This window comes from Mesitornis unicolor, unplaced genomic scaffold (assembly GCF_000695765.1).
Source record: "Mesitornis unicolor isolate BGI_N332 unplaced genomic scaffold, ASM69576v1 scaffold46215, whole genome shotgun sequence".
NCBI lineage: Eukaryota > Metazoa > Chordata > Aves > Mesitornithiformes > Mesitornithidae > Mesitornis > Mesitornis unicolor.
In genome coordinates this window covers 1-12,355 of record NW_010185667.1, presented here as the reverse complement: position 1 = coordinate 12,355, position 12,355 = coordinate 1, and the positions used below count along the sequence as shown (strand labels likewise).

The 12,355-nt window shown below is 36.2% G+C and overlaps 1 protein-coding gene across 1 annotated transcript; it reads right to left on the bottom strand.

Moving 5' to 3' along the window:
* Positions 1 to 3,280: 3,280 nt before the first annotated feature.
* On the bottom strand, positions 3,281 to 12,187 carry ACTR8 (ARP8 actin-related protein 8 homolog (yeast); the record flags this gene model as incomplete). Its single annotated transcript, XM_010184911.1, has 12 exons — positions 3,281 to 3,568; positions 4,212 to 4,375; positions 4,653 to 4,917; positions 5,336 to 5,476; positions 6,070 to 6,165; positions 6,712 to 6,865; positions 7,206 to 7,338; positions 9,387 to 9,480; positions 10,045 to 10,218; positions 10,868 to 10,972; positions 11,224 to 11,334; positions 12,017 to 12,187. Coding segments are annotated over 12 exons (1,752 nt in total), but the record flags the coding sequence as incomplete, so codon positions are not given.
* Between the last annotated feature and the right edge of the window lie 168 nt (positions 12,188 to 12,355).

The following is a 12,355-nucleotide window of genomic DNA, read 5'->3' as shown; positions in this document are numbered from 1 at the left end:
TCCCCGGGTCTTCCTTCTGGCCCTTCTTTTAAATGAGCATCAAGTTTGCAAGCCTCCAGTCAACTGGGACTCGCCAGTCAGCCAGGACTGCTGATAAATGACGGAAACTTCTGCCAGCTACCCCAGGACCCTGGGGTAAGGGTAAGGTGAAGTACTTCTTGAAAAAAAATGTGCAAGCAAAGGTGATTTTCTGTTAAATCATAATAAATTGAAAGCATAGTTCTCTTTCTGTACTAGCACAGCAGGAGACATGCTTCCACTGAAGCCAAATGAGCAGAGCTGGCCAGCAAACACTGAGGAGATAGTGTAAAAGAGCTGTGGTTTCTTTCCGAAGAGCTCTGTTCCACTGTTACAATGTTATTTTACTCTTTGAGATTTTATTTTTAAGAACGTTTTAAAACAATATTATTTTGTTCAGAGTGAGATTAATCAATCAACATGAAAAATGTAAGAAAACATATATTAACTAGTTAATTAGGCTTAACATGAAATGCACCTTGCATGTAATTCCTACTAAGATATTCACCCAGGTTTGTTATATTAGACTAGTGGATTTAAAGACAAATATATGCGCTATCTGTAATTCATCTGTTAAGAATATATACTAGTTTTAAAGTCTATGCAATTTGAAATGCAATTAAATATTAAATGTGATTTAACTTAGTAGTAATGACTTGTTTTGTGATAAATGAGTCTTTTTCTCTCTCCCACACTATTCTTTGGGATTTCAATTCATCTTTAGATAAATGAAACTAGAATTTCTGTGAGGATACCAGGGTGATGAAAGCACTGATATTTTTGTAGAGGTAAGTAACTTTTTTGGATATATTTTCAGCAAAAAAGTGCTTGCTTTTATGGAGTTAATCACTGTGAGGAGTTGTACTGATTCTGACTAACAAACAAGACACAGGCATAGCACTGTATATCGTTAAAGTTTTTCTTATAGTTTTTTTTTACTTATGAATTGGTAGATATCAAGCCTCTTCTCATGGTAGTAATTTAAGTCTATATTGTTCTGTAGTGTCCATGTGCTGCAAAGCTTAATGCAAACATACCTGGTATGTTACACTGAATTTTATCAGATTCTTACTTATCTCATTTATCTTTTTCCTTTTTTTCCCCAGATAATTCCTTACTTTGCTAAGTGTGGATATGACTGCCCAAGGCTTAAAGAAAACGTAAGAAACTGCATACAGATGAAAACCAATGGTTAGTTGAGTATTTATAATTCTTGAGTCAATATTCAATGCAAACTGAATAGAAACTGCTCAGTGTTTTCTGTTGTATTTTGTATTGTGTATAATCAACATTTTTTCCCCTGTACATTTGCAAAAGCTTGGGGAAAATAAATGTTTTCATAGACATATGAAAACGTCAAAATCCTGTTTAAAAGCAGATAACTTTGGTCTTAGATGTGTACACTGGTCTTGGCAAATTCTGCCTTTCATCTTCCTCTTAAAAGTTGAAGTTTTATGCTTAATGAAGTAGTGACACAGTTCAGAAATTAGCTATTTTGTTAACTATTGCTCATGGTAAAACTCTAAACAAAAGGGAAGAGAGGGGAACAACTGATGAGATGTCAGACTGCAGGAGGTTCCAGAAATACAGGAGCTTGGAGGGAGCAGATTCAGACTGGTATGTCTTGTTTCTTTCAAAATAGGGAAGAAAATTAAGTGAGCCAACAGTTCTGTAGTTCGCAATGTGATTATTGACCCCTTTTAACACAATTTATCTTCACTATACAGACACTGGAAATGCTCATTTCAATAATTCACTAACTGAAGACAGCTTTTTCAACTGGGTGATTGTTCTTTCTCTTTCAGAGATCCTCACAATCAGTCCAGTTGGAAGATTTGTGGTTTTTCTCCTTGCTGCTTTAATTGTAATAAGGTGTATTACTGCTCTGGTAGCTTGTGTCATCAGACTGAGGTAAGAGTTCTCACTTTTTTGAACTTTAGTATTTCTGCAATTCCTTTTCTTGGGTATGCTGCAAGCATCCTTTTAGGCGAGAGATCATACAGAGACCACCTTTTAGGTGCAACTGTTATAGAACAAGTTTGTTCAATAAACTCCAGATGTGTCAATGTTAGTTAATTTTAGTTTAAATCAGTATTGTGCTTTTGAAGGAAGTCACCCACCGGCCTCACTATGGATTGGTTTGCATTGCAGGGTTGTTGAAGAGCACAGCCTTGAGTCTCTCACATGAAATTACACTGAAAGATGGACCCTAATGAATAGAACATAGTCCAACCACTAATAGGCATGCAGGCCACAGGACTGGACTAGGGCTAGGCTGCAGTAACTCCCCTGAATACTTAGTGTAAATGTTGGTTCCTTGGCCCCAGTTGTTTGGCTCTGTCATCTCTGCCATTCTACCATGCTACCTGCTAATGTAGGCCTAGCCTTTTTCCTTACATTGCTTTTGTTTCCTAAATGGAGAGTAAATATTTAATCACTTGTAAAAACAGGGAATCACTTAGAGAGTGGCCAGTTTTTGGTTTGCTCTTTCTTCTTTAGCAAACAACAACTGGAGTCATGTGAACAGTCTGCTTTGTAATTGTTGTTTGCTTAGTCCTTCGTTCACAGTATTAGTTTTGCAGTATGACTAGGAGGTGTGTGCTTTCTTGTGTGCTTTGTAGAAACTATGTTCATTGATCTTTGATATTTATTATATTGTTAGAAGTATTTTAATAGTTTTAGTCTAGACAATAATTGCAGATATTGATTTGAGGGTAGCAGGAGCCTTCATTACAGAGGGGAGAAAACCCAACAAATAGCACTTCTGTAACTAAGGATTAGTTACAGATTGGATTTTTTAAATATAGGAAAAGTGGATAACTACCATGGATAATGAAAAGCTAGGAAGATCCTCTGATGATAAACAGGCAAGAAAAAATACTGTTCACTTTCAAATGTTTAAGTCTTTCAACTGAATAATATAATTTATTTTATAAGCAAAATACCAACAGCAACTGTAGTTCAGGTTCTCCATTTCACTTTTTCCATGATGATCGCTCATGTAACAATTTCATCTCTTGGTAACATTACAGACTATGAATAAGACGTAAAACCCACAGCTTGCACTTTTCACCTATTGCTTCTGTGTTATCTGCCATGTCAGTATGTTATACTTCAAATTCCCACTGTGCAATTTTAATGTACATAACTTATATAATATAAATGTAGTTTATTTGGAGATGGTTGTGACACTCTGTACACAGAATTCAATGCATACAATTAAAAAGATGAAGTATAGCAATGCTGAAGACTTTAGCATCACTTTTAGAAAAATCTCAGTTGAAGTTCGTTTTACTGAAGTACAAAAGTATCTGTCAGCAGAAGATCAATACATCTGTACTGGAAAAAAAGGGGCATTTGGGGAAAGGCATCCTCAATTCATCACGTTCCACTGTAAACATATCCTTTACCATACATATGCAGCTCGCTCTCGTAACATTCTGACACCGAATCGCTGCCATTCTCGCTGATAAATCCATAGCTCCTGAGTTGTATCAAGACAGGCTAAAACTGCACCTCCTTTCCATGCAATTAAGCGGGGATCCATATCCTAAATTCAAAACACAGATTGTACAAAATCACTGGTTTACATTTGCATAGTTCTCAAAATCTCCATCCCATTTTTTCTAGCAGTGTTCACCACTTCAGAGTCTTGAGGGTGAGAGGAAGAAAAAGAAGTTTTTTGGAATTATTCAGGGAAAAAATAGAGAGATTAAAATATGGAAAGAACCATTAAGGTGTCTGGAGAACTTTTTTTTTTTTAAGATGTCTTCTGGACATGTCATGGAAATCCCACCTTCAGCAATGGAAGCTTTGAAAAATGCTTAAGTTTTGATTTTACAAATTTTGCCTGGTTAATGTAAAATGAAAACTGCTCTTTTAATGCTATACTTTCTTTCACCTTAATAGTGATGAAACACCTGAAATTTCTTGCTGAGCAGCCAGCTTAACTTCATGGGACAGTACTAACTGCTTCTTTAAAAATATGGCCTTTAGCTAATAAACACTTCAGTGATGAATACCAGTGACACTCCTGTATACCTTTAACTTCCTGCCTATAATTGGCGAGTGCTATGTTACGAGCTGAAAGCTTTCCTTAATCTCCTCAGATAGAATATACCTATTTTTTAATCTTTGGAACATTTCAATGAATTATTGTTTATTAACCATTGAGCTATCAGTTAACAATATACCTTAGGTCTTGTGATGACTTCAACATTTTCAACAACTCTTCTAAAAGAAGGTGGCATTTTGTTGAGAATTCGGTGTTGAAGAAACTCTTGAGCTTTATGAAACATAAGGCCTCCTCCCACTACTAAAATGGAGCTGTACATCTTCTTTTTTGTATCATCAGATGCTGGAATGAATATATATACAGAAATACAGGTTTTGAAAAAGTTAATACAGCCTGTATTTGTATTATAAAGAATTTAGTGCAAGTCAAACCAGACAGAATCTGATGTTTGCTTTTAAAACTGTTTTTCTATTCCTTGGAGATTCAAAACATCTAACTCAAGAAACCTCAAAAAAGATGCAAGTATAAGGAACACAGAGATGATGAATACTTAGGGAAATATGTGTTACTTTGGTAACCATAAATCCACAATGACTGATTGTACAAATGTATTTCTTACCACAGCAGTCAATACTATGAAGAATGGCTTTGTCAAGGCCAAGGGCTTTGCCTTCAAACTGAGAAATAGCTGTTTTCCTGTATGTGTGTGCAGTTAAAGGTTCCTCTGAATCATTTCCAGGTATTAGACAATCACTCTGGGAAGATCCAAGTTCCACTTCTTGTGGGTAGATCCTCTCTGAAATGTCTGAAGCTTGGCCTCTCAAGTCTCCTTCAAACGCACCAGGCTTTGACATAGATTTTCTATCAGCTGTAGCTTTTGCAGACTTAAAAAATGAAAAAAAAAATTGAACTATGGAAAATGCAAAAAGATCTTCAGCAAGTTACAGAACAATACAAAGACTTAACTACATATCACTGTACTTTTTGTCACCTTTTGCACAGAAAGGTTAAACACTGCATTATTACCTCATATAATTTTCATTTTAATCCTCACTTTGAATGTAAGGGTTTTACTTTGAACTCCATCAGATGTATCAATGCCACAATGTGAAGCCCTCTTAGAGTCTGAAACTAATACGGTTCTAATTAAGAACTAGATATCTGTAATTCCTTACTCTAGATTTATTTTTAATGCCTCTGGCCCAGATAACAAACTTTCATTTCTCAAATGAACTAATGAGTCCTGATTTTATTCCTCAATTAAATAAAACTTAATGAAAAATAAAACAAGCATTCACACACCTGCTCCTGCTTACTTTGTGTGGCGAGCAGATAATGTTCATCATGAGGATCCTCAGGGTCACCTTGTGACCTGTGTTGCAAAGTTGTCATTTTTTGTCCAACAATTCCAAAAGTTGCAGGATAAAACAGAGCCATTGGAGCCTGAAGAATAAGAGATTTGAAATTGTTTTACTACACAGGGATTGATTGGGGTTTTCCTGGTATTTACTCTAAAAAAAACTTGTTCCATTTTTCTCAAAATTGAAAATTAAACACTTTTTTTAAAAATAGTTTTGTAAAAGGCCAAAGTGTCTTCAGCTTTATATAATTAAAAAAACCCCAAACAACCACAAAATTGCTCACGTATATAGCTTTGTTTACGCACCTGGCATTGTGTGATAAAGAATTATTCAAATGCAGTTTGTTACAAAATTAGAAAATTCAATGGTGAGGTTAAAAAGTCACAAAATTAGCATTCGTTCCTTGCACTTGAAGGATAAATATAATCGTATTATTTGAAACTACAACTGTTCTGGCTAAAACTAACTAGGAAGTCCTGTGCATCCACTAGTGCTGTATTAGGACCATGCATAAACATAGGAATTAATCATAAATCTGTCAACAAGCATATGTTAAGAACAGTCCATAAATCATGTGGGCTTAGTAGCACTGGACTTACACAAGGTGGGGCACCGAGACTGAATGCTGAATAAAAGTTTTCTAATTAAAAAAAAAAAAAAAAAAAATCAAATCACCTGTAATTTTTCATCTCCTAATCGGAACTGGTACAATAAAGCTGGAGAATCCGGATGACGAATCTGGAACTCATGGTCTTGCAATCCAGAAATATCCTAGGGTCAAAACCAATGTAAAAGAAAAAAAAAAGTATCTTTTATTTCTCTCTATCAAGCTACATCAGCTATGTAAACCATAGGAAACAAGAAAAAGGTAACAAAAGTTTTCAGACTGCAAATTTCATTTCCCTATTCTTGAACTCTTTTTAAGATCTTTTCCTTGTAGCACAATCTGCCAAAACAGCTTTCTACAAGCTTAAGCCTCTAAAACAAGGGTTTGTGCAGAAAAAAGAGACCTGCTGGCAGATCTTACAAAACTGAAAGTTGAAAAACAGCAAGTACATGGCTACCATCACCTTCTTTCAGTAGTAAGAACAATGAAACTACCTTTCTAAGATTTGGGATTCTTCAACTTGAAAGAAAATAAAACAAGTTACAAATACTTAAAGTGTAAAGCTTTTCAAGCTTTTGTCAGTATTCTATTGAATAAAATACTAAATTTTATTCCATTTACAAGCAATAGTAGACTCACAAAAAGGTTCTCCAGAGTAGCATTCTGTAAATGAAAAAGAAAATTACCCAGAGAATATACAATTTTCTCACCTGGTCTAGATGACAGAATGTCTCCTTTAAGTGCTGAAGCAGCAGGCAATCCAACTTATTAGTTAACTGACAGTCTCTATATGGGAATCCTGCTCGTTGCATAAGCCAATAAAAGCACCTTGACACATCAGATCCTCCATATGCAAGGCACAACCTAAAGCACAGAGAAGAAAAAGATTATTTTATTAATTTACTGAAATCCTGGCCTTCTACAGTAGCATACAGAGGAAAACAAGCAACATTTTAGACATGCTGTGATCATGACTTCCACATAGTTTGCAGAGCACAGTATCAGTTCTGCCTGTTTTCTTCCTTTAAAGAAGTCAGAATTCTTTAGGGATCATATCATAACATGATGACACTGTGACACAGCTCACAGCAAAAAAACCACCCGTGTTTGAAAAAAAAAAAAAAAAAAAGTTCTTGTTATTACAGTCAAGTCTTTGGTAAGCAACTGAGTACATGCTTTAATAATTCTGCATATTAAAAGATACCTGGTGTTGCGATGGGAAACACCATCTTCTACACAGCAAACACTTGTCTTCTGATCTCCCACATCTACTATACATGCACTGCTTAAACCACTTCCAAAAGTAGCACAGACAGACTCCTGGTGTACGACAATTCCTAGCAATATGAGAAAAAATTATATCCACTTTATGCCAAGCTCCAGAGCCATGCTGCTGAAATTTAAAGGACATCTTAATGTCTTTTAACGTCTACTAATAGCCTGACTCTGCACTGCAAGTTTGTGTATTTAGTGAAGGTGGGGTGGTCTTACAAATTTTTTTTTGTTGAGTAAGCCCATAAAGTCTTGAGAAAAACTAAGAGGAGGGTGCGTGCCTATATCCAAATGTTCTTATTTTTTGCAAGCTTAAAGATGCTGCCTCCAGACTTTACTTGCTTTTGTAACCAGTACTGCAGGGTCTTGTTATTGGATGCGCATAAATTATTTTCCTTTTTCTTTTCTAGTTTTAATCAAGTATCATAACCATTAGTGGTTTAGATGTTTTTTACATAGTTATAAAGCAAGGACCAGTTTCACCATCTGCTTTCCTTTCAATTCACCCTTAACTCTAAGAGTATCCCTGTATTTGTATCACAAGCCCATACTAAAACCTCCAAAGTACTGAATGCTTCTGCCTATCCTTCTAGACAAGGAAGGAAAAGAATAGCTCAACTGAGCTGTGCTTTGTAGACAAAAACTAAGTAAAATTACTGTTTTAAAGGCAAATGTTTTAAATAGATTAAGATAATTTAGTTATGCTAAATAATTAGTTCAGCTGTTCACCAAATTATTATTTATGAAATGGCACTCTGAAGAGTTAATGATACTTTCTGATTTTGACTTTCATGTATCAGATGAATACAAAGCTTTGCCTTTTTTTTTCAGTATTCTTCCTGTTCCTCTGAAGCTAACACATTTATTTCAATTGTAAATTCTTCGATTCTAGTGCCAGAATGTTTCCTACATAGTAATATTATTAGGTACTGTTCACATTACTTCTGTGTAGAAACTGAAGAGGAATCAAAGTATGATTTAGAGCCATTCTGATTGATCAAAAACTGAAACTAATAGCCAATATGGCTTATTCATTTTAACATCATGAAACAAATAAAATATATACGCACATGTGAAAAAATTTAGATCTCGTAAGATCAGTCTCTCTATTTGTAGTGTTTATTTACCACCTGTTTAATTCTTTCAGACAGGAAGTCACTTTTTTTGTAAAACTATTGTCTTCTATTAGATAGAGAAGAGGCTAAACAGGTGCTCTATTTAAGCAATAATATCTAAGTACACACTGTGCTGACAGTAATACTTGGGAAGTGTTTGCACTTTGTACTGATTAATTATTAAAAGCCAGCAGTATTCATCTCCAACATCTTACAATTAACTTACTGTTTGACTAGTCTCTACCATTTATTATCCTTGTCCATTTTTAAACCTCTTTCCTGCATACCTAATACAAAAAAAAGACTTTGCAGAACCAAGGGTACTACTACTCTGATATATTTCAAATTAAGTATGCTCCATATGGTTGGGTTACTGTGCCTCTGTATTGACTTGCTATGTTTTCTTTAAAAGTAAAATCAGAGAAAGATGGCTAAGCCTACACCAGTTCTTTCCAGAAGTCTAGCCAGGAACTTCCAGCAGTTGAACTGAAACGGCATTACTTTCTCTTTGTCAGAGGGCTTTCCAGTCTAAAATTAAATATGCAGAAGGAGCTAACAATTACTTTGTTATTTTTTAAAAGTTCTATTGCTCATCTATATTTAGTGTATGCACTTAAGCAACTCTGACACCTCCTATTATGTCATCCTGTAGAGAGGACAGTAGCAGTACCTCATATCATATACATTTTTGAAGTCTGAGAATCTTAATACTCTGTGGAGTTAACATTGTGCATTTTGGAAATAACTGAGAAATCAGACTGCTGCTACTTATAGCTCAGCTGAATTGAGAAGCCCATTGCTGCAATGCGTAATAGCAAAGCAAGAAACTTGTTTCAGTGCTAGCCCATAATTGTGTCTCATTAAGAGAGACAAAAACAGCAAAAGATGAAAGGTGCTAGTCCCAGCCAAACTAGGACTGATGTGCAAAACTGTGCCTTAAAGGAAAAAAAAAATCTTTATGCATTAATGGTTAAGTGCTTGCTTATATAGGGTTTTACCTGAGAAGCCCATCTTCATTAGGATCATATTTACGAGTTCTTTCACATGTTGTTTATTATAGATGTCTGGAATTAGTAAAATGCATCTGTAGTACTGAATATAAGAACAGTAAATTAAAGCCAGATCTCAAATTAAGCTTTTCTCTACATTCTTGAATGCCTGATGTTAAGGAAGAAAGCATAATATACAAGTTATTGAAAGAAGCAAAATTATGGAAAGGGGAGGGTTTTTAATAATTGAAAAATTAGTTCAGAGTTAAGTACCAAGGTAAGAATTTATAGGCCACTAAAATGTTTAAAATTACATCAGGTACCAGAAAAAAATCTATTCCACGAGAAGAAATGTTAACTATTAGGCAACCATTCCTCAGTTGCCTCCTTTGTAGTTAATATGAAAAAACACAACCCCAGACTAAGACTGTGAAATTTCTATAGTGGGATTTCCACACCTCCTAGTTAGAAGTTCTATTAACAATTTTTGTCTTAAAGACATGCACAAAATTCCAAATGAAGTGTGAGGAACTTTCTTGCTAGCAGAAAGAATTTACCCATCATGAAAACTACCACTAAGAAGCTACCAATAACAGCAGGTTGCTTCTCTTTTATAGTAACATTTACAGAAGCGGATACAACACTCATTAATGTGTTCGCAGCTCACCTTTAAGTCTTTCAGTGGTATTTCCAGGTATTTTTGTATTGCATGTGACCATATAACTTCAAGGTCTGCTAATACGGCAGTTAGGGAGCCACCAGGTCCTGTGTGGAGATTCAACTGCCCTCTTCTAATAGGCCAATGTATATTGTAAGAATCTAGTGGATTAACATACAGTGCCTGAAAATAAGAGACTATGTTTTATACATTGCTTTCCCCAAAAGATTAGTAACATATACTAGGAAAATATTTCAGAAAGCAGATACAAGACATAGAGCAGCACTGAGACAAACCTGACAGCAATACAGTGGATTTCTTTTTAACACAGCTTGATTACAAAGCATTAAAATGATAAAAAAGACATTAAATACATGGTTTAAATTGTTTGAATTTTCATATCCATGGACATCTACTATGAACATAACAGTATATTCTTCCATTATTTCAAAATAGTAACTAAAATAATTTAAAGACTGAAGCTCATGGATACCTAATTACTCAGCAGTGATTCCATATACTGATCCTTTTATCGGTTTCTTGCCTTTTCTCTGAGCTATACCACATGGGCAAAGTTCTCAAAGTCCCTGCAGAAACACTGATTTATACCAGCTAAGGATCCAAGTTACTTGGTAGGCAAATAGGAGAAACTGCCTGGCGTTTCTGAATGACAATAAATATTCAGTTAGTCCATAGTAAAGCTTTCTCATCTATGGCCTGACTAAATTTATACGCCTTTCAATGAACATTAACACACAGCAAACTGCTACTGAGTCATAGCTGCATTAAAACATACGAGTAAGCCTCATTTTGGCAAGAAAATTAATCTTACCTCTTCCCCTACCAAAAATTCAGGATGATTTGATGTGTTTGTCCACTTAGCCCCAGAGCTGTGATCTAAAATAGCTGGCCGCATCTGTCTGTTGTATGACCTGGCCTGAAATGTAATCAAAACAAATGCTGTTGATAAATATTTTACCAGTCACTTTCTATGCATGAAAGAAAAACAAACACAACCCCCCCCAATCCCTGAAGAACAAATTTAAATCTACATTTTCTCATATCTTCAGAGTTATTACAATCCCTATTTGCTGTATACAGGTTACTTACTCTTATCCACTAAAACACAGCATCACACCAAATGACTATCTGAATGAAAATTTTAATAAAATCTTAAGAATGAGTTACCTGATCAGGTGACACCGGTATCCGCCTTGCGCCATTTGACATCTTTTTGGACCATATTGCTTGGTCCACCATTTTAAGGCCATTTTGTCTCTGCTCAGTACTTTCAGGTTTCTAAACAGAACCCACAATATGCAACATAAATACTTACTTTAGCGCCACATGTCTGTATAGTAGTAATACTGAAGCTACTGTTGAACAATGAAATCATTACTGCAGTTGATAGACAAGGACAGATGTTTGTACCACCTGAAACGAACATATGCTTGTTTTTATAGAAACTGTTTTTTATATTAGTTACCAACACCTACTTGTCTAAGTCAACTTGAATCACTACATATATTTTTTGTGCAGGCTGGACTAAAATTACTTGCTATGTTATTCAAGTTAATAAACCAATTTGTAATCACCACCTTCACAAATGAAGGAGTCTAATTCTGGTTCTACATCTGGCATTTTATAAACAGAAATACTGCGTGTGATATCAGACCACAGAGCAGATAAATCAATGAGTACAAACCCTCAACCAATCAATTCATTAGATTTAGTTAATTGCAAATAAATCAAGTAATACCCAAATGCAGACTGGTGTAAATATAATTACTTCAGTAAGGAGGCATCTACAGCACATTAAAAGGGGAAAGAACTGTGCCTTGAGACATATTCTTTTCTGGAAAAACAGAATGCATGAGGAGGTGATTCGCATCACACAAGGAAAAACTGCAACAGGAATACGCAACCAAAACATCCATTTAAGCAAGGGGGGGACACGCCACCGGAGCGGGGCTCGGCTTACGTTGAGCCCGTCCCTCAGGAGCCAGCTGTCTCTGTAGGCCGCCTGTCCCTGCTGCTTGTGCCGCCGCGCGATGACGTGGGGGATGCCCACGGGCAGCGTGTCCGTGGCCCTGCCGAGCCGCAGCGTGGTCGAGCCGGGGTGTATCACCACGATGAAGTTGCTCTGTATTTGCTGAAAGCCCCACAAGGCGCACGGCAGTGAGCAGCTATCCCGGCCCTGCCGCCTCCGCGCGCCCAGGCCGAGCCTGGGCCCCACTCACCTCAGCGCAGCCGCTCGGCAAGCGGGAAGGGAGCGCTGCCCTGAGGACCGCCGCCGCCACCCCGCTCCTTACCGCTCACC